The sequence below is a fragment of the Panulirus ornatus genome, chromosome 59, assembly GCF_036320965.1.
Source record: "Panulirus ornatus isolate Po-2019 chromosome 59, ASM3632096v1, whole genome shotgun sequence".
Taxonomy (NCBI): domain Eukaryota; kingdom Metazoa; phylum Arthropoda; class Malacostraca; order Decapoda; family Palinuridae; genus Panulirus; species Panulirus ornatus.
This window is the reverse complement of record NC_092282.1, coordinates 7,636,488-7,653,267: the sequence shown is the minus strand read 5'-3', so window position 1 is coordinate 7,653,267 and position 16,780 is coordinate 7,636,488. Positions and strand designations below refer to the sequence as shown.

Sequence of the window (16,780 nt, the reverse complement as noted above, 5' to 3'; positions counted from 1 at the left end):
ATTGGATCGTCAAGTACCTAGAGATACTAGTGCCACATGACTACTGTATCATTTTAAGTTTACCAAGAATTACCCTTAACATAGGTCATCGTTGCCTTTCCAAATCATTTCCGAATAAATACTATATGTATCCCTTGATATGCTTTTCTTACAACTTCTCTAAGTTGCTAATATGCTGCCCTAAAGATATACACCACTCCTCTATGTTGGAACCTTTCAAAGAAAACTACATCACAATAAAAACGTATATAGTTACAAACGAGCAATGGTGACTTACGACGCTTTCTCATAAGTTCTCCGGTGCTTGTTTACACATCTGCCAAGGGAAGAGAAAAAAAAAACATGTCAGGCAACAAACACTTCTAGCGAATACTAACACTTCTAGTGAATATTAAATTTGGAGACGAAAGGTAGCGAACGTAACAGGAGCGCACGAAATGCAATGGCTTCTATAATCGCACAATTCAATCCAATGGCGTATTGAGGGGGAGGCTAGCAACCTAAGGCCCGGTGAAAATCGACAAATCAGATTTTCTGGAAAAAAAAAAAAGAATCTAGAGCCTGAGAACTTGAGGAAGATATGAAAATGAGATCCTAATTTGCCTCAACATTCAGGAGCCTGCAAGGGGAAAAGACTGAACACAAAAAGATCCGATATTCCTTCAATCATCCAAGGCCAGTTGACGTGGAGAAGCCATAAAAATGAAAATATTTCACTTCCTTTTATCAACCCAGGATTAGTTAGTCCGAGAATACTTACTTATGAAAATGAGATCCAATTTTTCTCCCTTCCAGGGTTCAGTTGGTTTGAACAGGCCAAGAAAATAAATATCCCAGGGTCTGAAGGCCTAATGGAGTCAAGAATTATAATTGCCATGGATCTGAACGCCATCTTTAACGTCGGCGAGATGGATCTATGTACCAGCTTAACACCAAAGAGATGTATCTATACGCCAGCATAATACCAGCTAGATGGACCTGTCCGCCAGTTTAACACTATGGAGGTGGATTTGTGCGCTAACCTAACATCAGTGGGATGAATCTGTGCCCCAGATTAACACCAGTGGGATATATCTATGCATCAGCTTAAAACCAGCAGGATAGATCTGTGAGCCAGTTTAACACCAACAAGGCAGATCTATGCACCAGCTTAATACCAACGAGATGGCTCTGTGCGCCAGCTAAACACCAGTTGGCTGATATATTCGCTGGTTGTGTGTCGTGCTTGAGAGCAATAGAGGGCATTCCTTTTCATCCTCCAAAATACGAATTTCATTATATATATACAAGCTTTGTATAATTAGAATTGACTAGTTTAAACTAATACTAACTTACAGCTAGTAAGAACTTTTTTTCAATATCTTACTCTTACACTGCAGCTTTTTAAGGAAAAATTGAGACCACTGCATAACACTACTTTGCCAGACATGAACGAGGGTTTGTTTTGAGGAGGTGGGACTGGGTTAAGATCAGTAGATCTGTCAAGTATCGAAATATTTGTTTATAATGGCAGAGGAGGCTTTGTTTGACCTAATGCACATGGAGGCCGTATCATACGTCTTTCAAGGAGGTGAAAAATTATCAGAAGTGAGTGTCTTTTCATTTACGAACGAGTCGGATTAGATGTTCAATACTGCAGAGACTTTACCAAGAAAAGGGCATTAATTATGGATTTGTGACTTCCTCTTTCGAGTTATTTATTTACTTTATGATAAATGAGACGGTACGGGTAGCTAAGGCCCTAATCGAAGCCATCCCATTAACGCTTATATATATATATATATATATATATATATATATATATATATATATATATATATATATATATATATATATATATATATCCTAGCATGAGCCACGTACCCATTTTATCGACCAACCCCTTAGGGTGATGAACAGCTGGGTTGACTGTGAACCGACTGCAGCATCTAGGATTCAAACCTATGCGTTCGACCCTAGGCGGCCCATGAATAAGTCACAGTCAGGAACGCTAAATGCTATACCAGGGGAACTTATGACTGAATACCATCGCTTTTCAAAAGAATTACAGTAGAATGGGTGGTATACACCTCTAGTACTGTAGGAAACCCAGCCAACTAATGAGATTTATATAACTTTATTGGTTTTCATAGATTTTTTCTCGATCTCTAATGTAGTGATGCGACATCATGCTCCCCACTGTCTGAAAAATGGTTGATTTTCAAGTAATGTGTTAAAAGCTTTTGCATGAAATGAAAGATCATGTAAAAGAATAAATCAACCAAGTGATATAGGCCTTGCTTTATCGAAGGTGAAATAACAGATGTTTAGTGAAAGACTATTACTAAGATGTCAGTAAGTGCTACAGTTTGGGCCTGACCTATTTTGCAAGGCTGCATGTTGCTCTTTCTATATCAATACATCCCTACCTGCTATTGATGCTTCATACACAAATTCTATTTTTCCATATCTCCATTGCTTCTGAAGATGTGCATGTAGTGAGATTACATTTAATGTGCGGTTTTCCGTATTTGTTGTCTTGGGAAACCTGATATGCCGGGTAAAATTCAGGAATGTCTGCTGGATAAACTTGAAAGATATTATGGACTATTTCATTTAGAAAAGATTGGCCTGTAATGGGTTTTTCATTAGTTATTGTGGGTAAAAGTGCAGAGATGTACACAAATGTTTTCACAGTACATCAAAGTGAGATTTCGGAAATGCACTTTCGTGTAATAATCACATCATCAGGTGAGACACAAGAGAGAAATATAACAGTCAGTTGATATACATCGAAGAGACGAAGCTAGGACGCCATTTGGTAAACATGCGATTGTCCAAAACATGACCAATATGTGTATATATAATTACATTAATCTCCTGAAAGGATTTATCTATCTTATCCATCACGTGAAAGAATATTGAAAAGGGAATTGCAAGGTTAATTAATGTAAAAGTAGGCAAAGATTGTAAAAGAATAACAGAACCTATGAAAACCACATCTTGACTTCCCTAGCAGTCAAGATTTATCTTAATAATGCAATATATTATCTTAATCTGTATGATTCTGCTCAAGATATGCCAGTCACACTCATGAAAGTACACTGCCAACATGACACACAATGTCAGCAAACAGGCAACACAGAGTGCTGCCATGTAATCCCTAGCAAGAGCTGAGCATAGTGTTGGTGTATGTCTGTCATTTCAGTTATCAGAATAGGTTAGAGTAGGTGAGGTATTTTGCAAGTGTATTACAAACCTATGTCTACATTCATCCACCATATTGCCTTATCTGCAATCATTCAGTAAGATATAATGCTCCACTCAGTAATCAAAGCTATTAGCAATGTAGAGCTATTCTAGACAGTTAGAAAGTATATTTTTGTCGTATATCTAAGCTAATTTTGAAATATCACAGATTCTGTTTTGTAATGTTAGTGTACAGAATATACCATAATTAGGTAAAAGTTTATTTTAGGCATGCATTTTAACCTTTGGATTTATAGTGATTTTGTTTGCAGTGCTAGTGTTGTGTTTTGGGAATAAAAGAGCAGTTGCAGAGCATGAATTTGAGCAAAATATTTCATTGTACAATATCAACTAAGGTGATAGTGATGAAGATTTTGTATACCATGTAAAATATATGGTTATTTATGGTAAAAGTATGCAATACACTTCAAAAAAACTCAGAACTTATAAAGACCTTACCTAAAAACCAAAATAATGTTATAAATAGAGGAACATTAAATTGATCTACTGGTGAGGATGCTTGACTTCTCACTGCATTGTTGTTTTTTGATATCCAGTGCTATTTCTACACTACTCAATCACTGATATGACTAGCATATTTTGACTTGAACAAGATTATATTGTATATTTTCCCTGCTAGAGAGGTTAGTTGAGATTTTCCTGTTTTATTGTTTTTTCTTTTACCTACTTGTAAATTAATCTGTCCTGCATTTTCCCTCATATACTTCTATATCCTTACCTGATATCATTCAGTTACATATAATGTTCAATCATGCTTGCGAAACACCACACCTATTACTTTACAAAAATACAAGTTTATTCTTGTATACTAAATTGTTCAGCATCCAAAGTTATTACTGTACAGTAATTTGAGTGTATTCTTATATTTCTGTAAAAGGAATAATACTTGATTCAATCATCTATTGCCCTTCAAGAAAGCACAATACACATAATTCATTTGGCAATGAATGTAACTTCAATGATTATAAAAGTTTCTATGTAAAAAACATGAAGTTTATATGTAATTCACCTAACACTACTGTACATCATTTTCAAGTTGGAAAAATAATTTCTTATTGTTTACAGTATCAAATACATCATTTTCAATACTTAGATTTTTGTCTGCTTGAAAGTTCTGCTGACAGTTTTTGGGTTAATGGGTATCTTAATAATTGGCTAAGTTAGTCATATCTATATATGTTAGTATAATGTATTGGCAGTAGTGCCTGCCAGTAAATGAAAGTTTTTTAGGAAAGTTTTCAGACACATTAATAAAAATTCCAAGGGTGTATTGAAATTATAGACTTTGTCTAATCTAGATTTTATTGTGTTAGGTAATTGTTTTTTTAACAAACTCAGTCATTTCAGAGTACTGGTAGGCTGTTAGTGAAATCCCCAAACTTACAGCTCAAGATGTGAACTGATACCCTGTTCCTCTTACATTTCACCACTCTCTCCTACAGAGGTCATAGGTCATTCCCATTGAATCCAGGGGAAATTTTTAACTTGCTTTGGCATGCATACACAGTATGATGCAAAACAAACCAACTTAGCTTTCATGTGTTTTCTCATGGTATGCTAAGAAAACAAAAGTATGTTTGCAATTAAGGAGAGTGAGAGACAACAACAGGGTATCTGTTAAGGGCACCAATGACATCTGGCAAATCCAATCAGCCAATCAAGTGACCCCAGCCAATTGACTGACCAAATTCATCAGCATTCAGTCAGTCAAGTGACTGTATTCACTGGATGGTGCCTGTTTATTTTAGCAGTAAAACTGGATAATGCCTGCTGTCTATTTAAACATCTTGGGTGCTGGGTGTGCTATTATTGTCACAGGGTGGCTCGTGCATAAATGCAGTGTAGTGGGCTCTTAGGTATATATGTGTGTGTTGTGAAATTGTGATGATTGCTTCATTCTTACCCCAAAAAGTTATTAATTTCCTTGTGATCTCTGTTCAAGTGGCTGCAGGGGACTGGTTTACATAAAGTGCTGCAAAACCTGAAGTGTTATGGTTTATATCTGCAGGTATTTCATAACCTAACTACAAGTGTGAGCAAATTTATCCATATTAATTTGTGGTAAGTTTGGTTTCAGAAGTCTGGTTTGGCTGAGTTGCTGTTTAACAAGTAAGATTTTTAATAATATATTGCGAGGTGTAATGCAACTCAAATCATGGGATGCATGAATTTGGGAAAAAATCTATGTATATGAAATATAGCTTATAACCTAATACACTCAGTTATTAATGCTATGAATTATATCCTTTTAAAGGTAGTAGAGAACATGTAAATGAATAACTTTTTTTGTAAAGATTTCTCAAAGAGTCAAGATGTTTTTCTTACAATATGAAATATAGTCTTTTGAAGCTGGACTGTTATTTTGTACACGCCCTTTAAAATCCAATCTTTTTCCCATATTAAACCATAAACTGAACCCTACATCTTGTGATAAACCTTACATATCTACTCCCATTATCACATGATGAATTAAAGCAATTTTTATCTATTCAATATCCCAGGTGATATTTGCTTCTAACAATTATTATCCATAGATGTCACTAGCAGCATACCACCAAATCTGAATATATATCTCAATCACCCACAGATTCTCAAAGTGTGTGCAAATATTTTGTCATGGCGTGATGCCAGATTAATACACCCACTGTTGTAGTCATTTTTAGAATAAAAGGTACATTTTTTCTTGTAATAACATATATATTTTTAAAAATAAGCTTATAACATTTGGGCATTCATGTAAATAAAGTTCTGTGTAAGTTATATCTGAATACATAAACAATACATACATGAAAGTTTGAATAGCTTATTAAGAGTATGTATGGGAACTGTGAAATTATGCCTAAAAGAAGGTATTCACAGTGTGTAGTAGAAGGTGACTATGAGGGGCAGGAGTGGGTGGCTGGAAATCCTTCCTTCTTGTATTACTTTCCAAATGAAGGAACACTGCAAAAATCCAAATGAGGAATTTTCCCACTAAGGCTCTTGTCATCTGTTCTTGATGCTACCTAACTCATGCAGGAAATGGCGAGCATGTATGAAAAATAGAAGTTTATGTAGAATGAAATCAAACCTGGAAAACATCATAAACATCTTATACTTACATAAAAAGGAACTTTCATTCCACTGGCTATATCCATATGAAACACCTTCCTATTCTAATATAGAGGAAAGTTTACTATGGTTTTTGGTACTTCTTCAGTATCACATGATAGACAGAGTAGTCTGAAGGGATTCTTTTTCATCACTATGGGAGAATACCTTCTGTAAATATTGCACAGTTTAAAGGCTAATTAATACAATACTGATATGGTACTATATTTCAAAAGGGTGTCAAATTAAAATGGGAGGGGTCTTCCATTCCATCAACAATTTTGTGCATAAAAGTTAATTTTCTAACCCTTAAAAAGTGATTTTACCTCCTTCATCCATCCCCATATGTGCAAATAAAAGAACAAGATCCTAACAAACTATCATAATTCATTAAAGAAAATACCAAAAAAAGTAATCTTTCTTCTTTTTTTTGTGTGGGAGGGTCTTGAGTGGCCAGGGAGGGTTTATGCTGGTTGCATGGATGCCCACCCAGTACCTCGGTAAATACATGGTAATTATGTTTTTTCCATGCATGATTTATTTTCAAGGCATGGGCTCACACTACTTACATAATACATACCTATCAGTTTTTTACTTGAGAGAGAGAGAGAGAGAGAGAGAGAGAGAGAGAGAGAGAGAGAGAGAGAGAGAGAGAGAGAGAGAGACTGTCAGTGGGCTGAAGTGGCGCACATGAAGCAAGAAAGGAAACCACAGAAAAGTTTGTGGTCTTTGTTGTGGAAATGGTGCATATACATACAAAGCCTTATTTACAAGAATTACTGTAATGAACAAAATAACTTTATTTGCACCAAAATTATCAACACTCGTGCCTAGAAATTTTACGTTTTGTTCTAAAACTAAAAACTCTAGTGAATGCTGATATATGACTTCCCATCCTGATAAATGTATGTATGCTATCTGTAATGTCCTGTGGGGATGAAATGCATGATGTTTCTTCCAGCTGTAGTGGTATGCTGCTAGTGACATTGATGGTTAATTAGTGGAAGCAAGTATCAGTTGAGATCTTAAATAGAGGTGGTAAGCTTGAATTCATTATGTAATGTCAGGAGCAGAGGTGTAAAGTTTGTCACAAGATGAAGGGAGCAGTTTAGGGGTTAATGAGTATTGATTTTCTCTCTTACTAGCTGAGTATGGATATATTTACTGGAAGAAAGGTAGATTTGATACAGTTCCTCCATTTATTCCACACTTAAGTTCTCTGATTTAATTTAAGGAAGGGAAATATAACCATAATGATGGAAAACGCTGCTTGGATATATACTCTTATGTTTGGTATCATGAATATTGAAATAAATATTGTTTAATTTTGAAAGGCCAACACTAATGATGACCCTTTTCCCCATTTAGGATGAAGCTGTCTCAAAATTGGAGCACATGGGATTTGCCACAGGTTATAGACTTGTTGAAAGGTAGGAAATGAGAAAAAGCCAGTCAAGCTATGGGTATGATGTGTACAATTTATTTACACACACACACACACACTCTCACATATATATGTGTGGACATGGAAAGATGGAGTGAAAAAGATTTTGAGTGATCGGGGCCTGAACATGCAGGAGGGTGAAAGGCGTGCAAGGAACAGAGTGAATTGGAACGATGTAGTATACCGGGGTCAACGTGCTGTCAATGGATTGAACCAGGGCATGTGAAGCGTCTGGGATAAACCATGGAAAGTTCTGTGGGGCCTGGATGTGGAAAGGAAGCTGTGGTTTTGGTGCATTATACATGACAGCTAGAGACTGTGTGTGAACAAATGTGGCCTTTGTTGTCTTTTCCTAGCGCTATCTCGCACACATGCGGGGGTAGGGGGCTGTTGTTTCATGTGTGGCGGGGTGGCGACAGGAATGAATAAGGGCAGACAGTATGAATTATGTACATGTGTATATATGTATATATCTGTGTGTATATATATATGTATACATTGAGATGTATAGGTATGTATATGTGCATGTGGTATGTATATACATGTGTGTGGGTGGGTTGGGCCATTATTTCGTCTGTTTCCTTGCGCTACCTTGCTAATGCGGGAGACAGCGACAAAGTATAATAATATATATATATATATATATATGGTAGAGGATGTGTGGATCAGGTGTTTGCTTTGAAGAATGTATGTGAGAAATACTTAGAAAAACAAATGGATTTGTATGTAGCATTTATGGATCTGGAGAAGGCATATGATAGAGTTGATAGAGATGCTCTGTGGAAGGTATTAAGAATATATGGTGTGGGAGGCAAGTTGTTAGAAGCAGTGAAAAGTTTTTATCGAGGATGTAAGGCATGTGTACGTGTAGGAAGAGAGGAAAGTGATTGGTTCTCAGTGAATGTAGGTTTGCTGCAGGGGTGTGTGATGTCTCCATGGTTGTTTAATTTGTTTATGGATGGGGTTGTTAGGGAGGTGAATGCAAGAGTTTTGGAAAGAGGGGCAAGTATGAAATCTGTTGGGGATGAGAGAGCTTGGGAAGTGAGTCAGTTGTTCGCTGATGATACAGCGCTGGTGGCTGATTCATGTGAGAAACTGCAAAAGCTGGTGACTGAGTTTGGTAAAGTGTGTGAAAGAAGAAAGTTAAGAGTAAATGTGAATAAGAGCAAGGTTATTAGGTACAGTAGGGTTGAGGGTCAAGTCAATTGGGAGATAAGTTTGAATGGAGAAAAACTGGAGGAAGTAAAGTGTTTTAGATATCTGGGAGTGGATCTGGCAGCGGATGGAACCATGGAAGCGGAAGTGGATCATAGGGTGGGGGAAGGGGGCGAAAATTCTGGGAGCCTTGAAGAATGTGTGGAAGTCGAGAACATTATCTCGGAAAGCAAAAATGGGTATGTTTGAAGGAATAGTTGTTCCAACAATGTTGTATGGTTGCGAGGCGTGGGCTATGGATAGAGTTGTGCGCAGGAGGATGGATGTGCTGGAAATGAGATGTTTTAGGACAATGTGTGGTGTGAGGTGGTTTGATCGAGTAAGTAACGTAAGGGTAAGAGAGATGTGTGGAAATAAAAAGAGCGTGGTTGAGAGAGCAGAAGAGGGTGTTTTGAAATGGTTTGGTCACATGGAGAGAATGAGTGAGGAAAGATTGACCAAGAGGATATATGTGTTGGAGGTGGAGGGAACGAGGAGAAGAGGGAGACCAAATTGGAGGTGGAAAGATGGAGTGAAAAAGATTTTGTGTGATCGGGGCCTGAACATGCAGGAGGGTGAAAGGAGGGCAAGGAATAGAGTGAATTGGAGCGATGTGGTATACCGGGGTTGACGTGCTGTCAGTGGATTGAATCAAGGCATGTGAAGTGTCTGGGGTAAACCATGGAAAGCTGTGTAGGTATGTATATTTGCGTGTGTGGACGTATGTATATACATGTGTATGGGGGGGGGGGTTGGGCCATTTCTTTTGTCTGTTTCCTTGCGCTACCTCGCAAACGCGGGAGACAGCGACAAAGTATAAAAAAAAAAAGAAAAAAAATTATATATATATATATATATATATATATATATATATATGTAACATTCTTGACTCCTTGTTCAGCCATGGAGGAGGGTGGCTGATGCAGAGCTTCATCAATATACACCTTTACATATTCTCTGTTTGAGGCACTTTTTCCTTTTCATGTGCAGTCATCACTCTGTTAACCTTAACATATCAGTGCCTTAAAATCTAATAATACTTTACTGTATTATAGTAATTTTCTCCATGTATCCATACCACATGAGTACTCACGTGTTGCGTTGTATTACCCATTCCTTTCAAGGTTTAATCTCGCACTGACTTAAGTTGTTATTCAGCAAGGTAATACCCCTTTAATTTTTACAAGTATTCTTAAAACTTTTTCACAGTAGAGGTAATGAGGATAGCAGGATTTTTTCTGCAAATTCTTAGCAATGGTAGAGACCTCTATAAGCCACTAGTGACTTGATAAGCCAGATGGATATTTAAACAAGTTGGAAAATTTAGAACACCAGATTAATGTTGGCCACTGTTAAAAGATTAAACAAAAAGCCAATATCGTTATTATAACCAGGGTTATTAACAATTACACATAAAATGCATCTATATAGTATGATCTTATTGTACTCGTCAAGTTTAACATTAATACCTTTTATCAACTAAATAATTTTTTTAGTGTTACTGATATGAACATTTTACCTTCTTTTGGTCAATAAAGTGCATAAACGAGAAAGCAAGTTGATAAATTCCATATGGCATGTTCTCACCATTTTTCAAAATATTATTTATTTATTTATTTTGCTTTGTCGCTGTCTCCCGCGTTTGCGAGGTAGCGCAAGGAAACAGACAAAAGAAATGGCTCAACCGACCCCCATACACGTGTATATACATACAAAATATATGTATGCTTTATAATTAAATGACAGCCTTTATTCATAACCCAAATACCTTCTAGACCTTTTCATTCCATCAGTCTCCTTCCTACGCCCTTATTATTCTCTTGATCATCCCTGATACTTCAGATGGTTCACAGTCTAAAATGACATTACTTACTCCACATTCTTCATTTCTATACTCTTTCTTTCTCATTCTGATTAATATAAGATTATCTGCCATGCCAATAACAAAGGGTATTAGTGTTCTTGTTTTAAAGGCTTCAGCTACTTACTTTAATTGTACCAAATGTTATAGGTAATCTAATTCAACTGTGTTTTATATCATATGACATTCCAGCATTCTGACTTTTTCATTTTGGTGCTAGAAAAATAAACTACACAATTACATTATCCTCTTAACACAGGAATATCTCCATTATATGAACCAGGGATTTTGATATAATTCAAATGCATGCATTATTGGTGTATGATACACATACAGTAAGCAGAACTCATTCAAGGTAAATGGCATCATAGTCAGGGTTTTCTCCAGATGTGGAAAAAAAATCAAGCACTTGTAAAATCAGAAAATGGCTGTTTCCATCCACTATCAACAACTAGACAAAAGCAAATAAGGAGCTTCGAGCCTTTCAGGAGGTAGCTTCATTAAAGGCCATGTATTCAACTGTTACTTATTTGTTCTGAGTTCTACAAATCCCTTTAACAGACCTTTACTTAGACAAGGAATAGCAGCAGCCTCTCAATTGGTTACATTTTACTGGTTTGACGAGGCACCTCTGTTGTGCACTGTGTTTCCTTCCAGGTAGGTAATTTTCAATCTACCCAAGGAGTCCTCCTGTTGCCCTTGCTTGGAAGTATATTTTTTCTGTCCAAGAACAGTCAATTTACCCACCCACCTCTTTTCTATAGATTAATGCTCACTCTCATACAATTCTCTTAGATTTATCACGCATGAAGTCCTACCTCTGAACCCATGCTGCCCTTCATTTGAGCAGATTTTTTTCTTGAGTATCCTTGATCACCATCTATAGTAATTTATAGACTATACTTGTACTGCTCTCCTTTTGTTTGCTTTAAAATTATAAATGTACATTTGCTTCCTGCTATTACCTTGGCACTGAACACTCTTTCATTGACTTCCTAAATAACATTACAAGTGGCCTGCTGAATGTTTTGTACACTCCTGGATTACATAAGGTGAGACATCATTAGGACCATGTGCCTTACACAGTTGTAGGTCCTTCATGCACCATGTTATATTTTGTCTAATGATCTCACCGCTTTCCCTGCATCTTACGACTTCATGTAGTGGTAAATGTTTGCAGCAACATAAGGTGAGACATCATTAGGGCCATGTGCCTTGCACAGATGTAGGTATTTCATGAACCATGCTATATTTTGTCTAATGATCTCACTGCTTCCCCTTGCGACTTATCATTTCATATAGTGGTAAATGTATGCAGCAGTTTGTCCCTCTCTCTGAATGTTCTTGAGGATTTAGCATTCAGCTCCACACAAAATTTCTTTTCTGCTTCAGCAGCCCTTTACCCCAAGGTTTTCAGTCTGAATGATTTCTGCAGCTGACAGTATGTTCCTGATGAATTTAATGGAGATTAAGATATTCATTTTCTTTGTCCACATTGTTTCCTGGTTACTTCTCAGATTTCCTTCCTGTGCTACCCATATATTTCTGTAGTGCATCTTCACATTCCAAGAACTTCTGACATGTTGAACCATACCTTTTTCTTCTTTAAACCCTCTCAATTTATCCTGCCATTGGCACTTGTCTACTAACTCATACATTATAGATTTGACAGAACCTGTTCCATACTCAGATTCTAAGATTCCATGCCCCAGTTGAATGTCTCATGTATGCAAATGACTTTTTTTTTTTTCTTAAGTGGAGTTACAAAGATTATGTTTTTTATTTCCATAGCAGTTTTATCTAAAAGTGAGATCAAGTACTGATTTATCAACCTTCTCAGTGTGTTCATTTACATAAAGATTCAGTTGTTCCTAGTTGATTTCCTGCAAGTTAAAATCCCCCACCAGACCTTTTCCATCTGTGAACTGGACTTTTAATGCTACTTCCTGCATTATCTGGGTTTTGCATATTGCCAGTGAAAATTTCATCATTTTTATGCCCATATGGATGTATGTGTTAATACACTACTAATTTCTGCATATGGAAAGGAAGCTTTATGCTTATTGCATCCCACCTCTTCTTGTGTTTATATGACATAGTTTCTCAGCTTTTGAAGTTACAGTGATATTTCCTTCCTCTTCTTCTATTAGTAATTTGCTATGAGTTTAAATATGATACAGATGATGAAACGCCATGTAAAATAAACAGTTAACAGTCTGCATCTTCCAATGCACCTTTGATGAATTACACACATAGCATGTAAGTTCAAGGTAAAGCTGGATAGAAAAGATAAATATATTCATGTACAATAAAAGAAATTTTCAACAGACTAACAAGAGAGTCAGGACGGTACAAGGATGAACTGGACATCATGAAGTACATTTGCAAGGACTTATGGGTGACAGTTTACAAGAAACAGATTGACAATTTACGAACAAATCATCAAGGTGTTTATGTTCTCCATGACAACAGGTTTCGCTTCCTCTCTCATATGGCTGCAGGAAAGCAGTACCTTGAGTATGCTCCAAGAGTAAGTTTCAGAGGTGTAATATATCGTTATTAGCACTAAAGACTTTTGCTGTACATGTATAATTCAAGAAGTATTGATTTTCATCACAGACTTTTCTCATTGGTGCTGTTCAGGTGTATAACTTTACACCTGCAACCCACCATGTCACTCATTTATACTTTTAGTACCTATTAGTTATTATATATTATATATTTATTTTTTTTTTATTATACTTTGTCGCTGTCTCCCGCGTTTGCGAGGTAGCGCAAGGAAACAGACGAAAGAAATGGCCCAACCCCCCCATACACATGTATATACATACGTCCACACACGCAAATATACATACCTACACAGCTTTCCATGGCTTACCCCAGACGCTTCACATGCCTTGATTCAATCCACTGACAGCACGTCAACCCCGGTATACCACATCGCTCCAATTCACTCTATTCCTTGCCCTCCTTTCACCCTCCTGCATGTTCAGGCCCCGATCACACAAAATCTTTTTCACTCCATCTTTCCACCTCCAGTTTGGTCTCCCTCTTCTCCTCGTTCCCTCCACCTCCGACACATATATCCTCTTGGTCAATCTTTCCTCACTCATTCTCTCCATGTGCCCAAACCATTTCAAAACACCCTCTTCTGCTCTCTCAACCACGCTCTTTTTATTTCCACACATCTCTCTTACCCTTACGTTACTTACTCGATCAAACCACCTCACACCACACATTGTCCTCAAACATCTCATTTCCTATTAGTTATCTCACTAATATATGCTCACCACTTCTTTAATGTTTTAACTTCATTGCATTTTTCACTAAAAATCTGTAAATCTGTCCTGAGAGCATCCTCCATAATTCTTTTATCAACAGACTGTTTTATGGCATTAGTGCATGGTATACTTCTTTTAGCAGCAACTTTCATTGTGTATTAGTCTACATGTATCACAGAGGCTATTCATATCTTGCAAGCACAGTTGTATGTTAACAGCGAGCCAAATAGTTACCAAAAACTTCCAAATTAGAGTAGTTAGCGAAGCTCTCTAGGGCCAACTTGGTTGATAGATGCTTTTGAATATTATGGAGATTTTAGTTAGATTGTTTTTTGAAGTTTGTTAAATGATTAGCTCGAGAAAATTCATTAGATGAAGATTTTTTCAGTTTCATAGACAACCAAGTGTCTGGTTGCCTATTATTCTGTACTCTGTTGTTAAGAGTCAGAGAGGATAGCGTGAAATTGCACTGCTTCCCGTAATATTGTGTTATGCTTACTTTCAGTCAATTTGTCCCAAGACTAAGCAACCCTTAGAAAGCATTACAAATTATAAAGAATTACCATTTTTCTTGTTAAAAATGTAGAACAAATTTCTATGAATTCAGTTTTATGTGGGATTTATCCCTACAGTATCTAGCCTTCACCTGTGGACTTGTGCGGGGATGTTTGGCCAACTTGGGAATTACATGTGTAGTCACCGCAGAGGTCACACAGCTCCCAGCATGCAAATTCCAAATCCAGGTTCAACGGGGATGATTCTTCAATATTATTGCTAGATAAATAATTTATAGTTAATGAAATTCTTGCCTGAAGGAAATATTTATAGACTTTCTGTTCTATATAAAAGTTAATGGATACTGTTGTTTTCTTTGGCATCTTAAATAAACAAGTGAATAAATGTAATTTCACTTGGCATATTTTCATATTAAATGAAGTTTATTCCACCTGTGGTTATCTTTTGTAGCCTAGTGAGAGCCATCATTCAAAAAGATTAAGAGTTGCTAAATTTGACTCTGATTGTCAGGGAAAAGTTGCAAATTATTTCTGACACTTACTTAGTAAGATGTCTTTTCATTTCGTAGTAATGAGACATAGTAACATGTAGACAATACCATTTAACATACATTAAAATTTATATTTGACAGCATCTAGAATACTGCTGGTAGTACTAAGTGTTTCATGTTCAATAACCCACTTCTAATCTGACACTGTTTCATGTCACCAAACAAAAAATGCTATATACATTTTTCAGCTTGTCACCAGCTTGTTACTGGTTGCACAAAATAATGAGTAATAATTCTGTACTAGTTATGCACACTTAAGGGAGAGTTCATATACAAAGGAGTTTGCTCATTGCACTTAGTGGGTAACCAAGACTCAGAACTTTTGTTCATATTGTAGCAAATAAAGGCCACTGCTCTGGTAAGGTCATTATTCAGATGTAGGAGAAAAAAAAATTTGAGTTTCTTTTCTCTTGTTTTATCAGTTCATACCATGGGGACCTAGATCTACTAATCCAGGAAAAGAGGATATAAGTGTCAGAGGTGGAGGGAACAAGGAGAAGGAGACCAAATTGGAGGTGGTAGGATTGAGTGAAAAAGATTTTGAGCGATTGGGGCCTGAACATACAGGAGGGTGAGAGGCGTGCAAGGAATATAGTGAATTGGAACGATGTGGTATACTGGGGTCTATGTGCTGTCAAAGGAATGAACGGCTGTTTCCTGTGTAAGCGAGGTAGCACAAAGAAACAGATGAAGAATGGCCCAAACACTCATATATGCATATATATACATAAATGCACAAATACATACATATCAACATACACATATACACATGTACATATTCATACTTGTTGCCGTCATCCATTCCCATTGCTACCTTGCCACACAGGGGTGACTGTATTGTTGACTGGTTGGTAAGGTTATTTAATGTATGTATGACTCATGGTGAGGTGCCTGAGGATTGGCAGAATGCGTGCATAGTGCCATTGTACAAAGGCAAAGGGGATAAGAGTGAGTGCTCAAATTACAGAGGTATAAGTTTGTTGAGTATTCCTGGTAAATTATATGGGAGGGTATTGATTGAGAGGGTGAAGGCATGTACAGAGCATCAGATTGGGGAAGAGCAGTGCGGTTTCAGAAGTGGTAGAGGATGTGTGGATCAGGTGTTTGCTTTGAAGAATGTATGTGAGAAATACTTAGAAAAGCAAATGGATTTGTATGTAGCATTTATGGATCTGGAGAAGGCATATGATAGAGTTGATAGAGATGCTCTGTGGAAGGTATTAAGAATATATGGTGTGGGAGGCAAGTTGTTAGAAGCAGTGAAAAGTTTTTATCGAGGATGTAAGGCATGTGTACGTGTAGGAAGAGAGGAAAGTGATTGGTTCTCAGTGAATGTAGGTTTGCGGCAGGGGTGTGTGATGTCTCCATGGTTGTTTAATTTGTTTATGGATGGGGTTGTTAGGGAGGTAAATGCAAGAGTCCTGGAAAGAGGGGCAAGTATGAAGTCTGTTGGGGATGAGAGAGCTTGGGAAGTGAGTCAGTTGTTGTTCGCTGATGATACAGCGCTGGTGGCTGATTCATGTGGGAAACTGCAGAAGCTGGTGACTGAGTTTGGTAAAGTGTGTGGAAGAAGAAAGTTAAGAGTAAATGTGAAT

The 16,780-nt window shown here is 37.0% G+C and overlaps 2 protein-coding genes across 4 annotated transcripts in view; one reads left to right on the top strand and one right to left on the bottom strand.

The window, feature by feature from the left end:
• mRpL28 (mitochondrial ribosomal protein L28) overlaps positions 1-16,780 on the bottom strand; it is a 106,823-nt gene that overhangs the window by 9,367 nt on the left and 80,676 nt on the right. Inside the window, exon 1 of one of the 2 annotated variants that reach the window (XM_071696608.1) lies at positions 278-402. The exons of the other annotated variant lie outside the window; for it this stretch is intronic. The gene's annotated coding sequence lies outside the window, so the exon portion shown is untranslated. Of the gene's footprint in view, positions 1-277; positions 403-16,780 lie in introns of those variants that run through there. 2 annotated transcript variants of the gene reach the window in all.
• Positions 1,430-15,059, top strand: Trs33 (trafficking protein particle complex subunit Trs33). Of its 2 annotated transcripts, XM_071696614.1 has the most exons (5): positions 1,432-1,587; positions 7,485-7,514; positions 7,708-7,769; positions 13,167-13,368; positions 14,752-15,059. In XM_071696614.1, exons 1-5 carry the CDS (start codon positions 1,507-1,509, stop codon positions 14,875-14,877), a joined length of 501 nt encoding a protein of 166 aa, XP_071552715.1. In that variant the 5' UTR covers positions 1,432-1,506; the 3' UTR covers positions 14,878-15,059. The 2 variants fall into 2 exon arrangements, with proteins under 2 accessions (XP_071552716.1, XP_071552715.1); XM_071696615.1 differs by lacking the exon at positions 7,485-7,514 and having other exon boundaries at positions 1,430-1,587.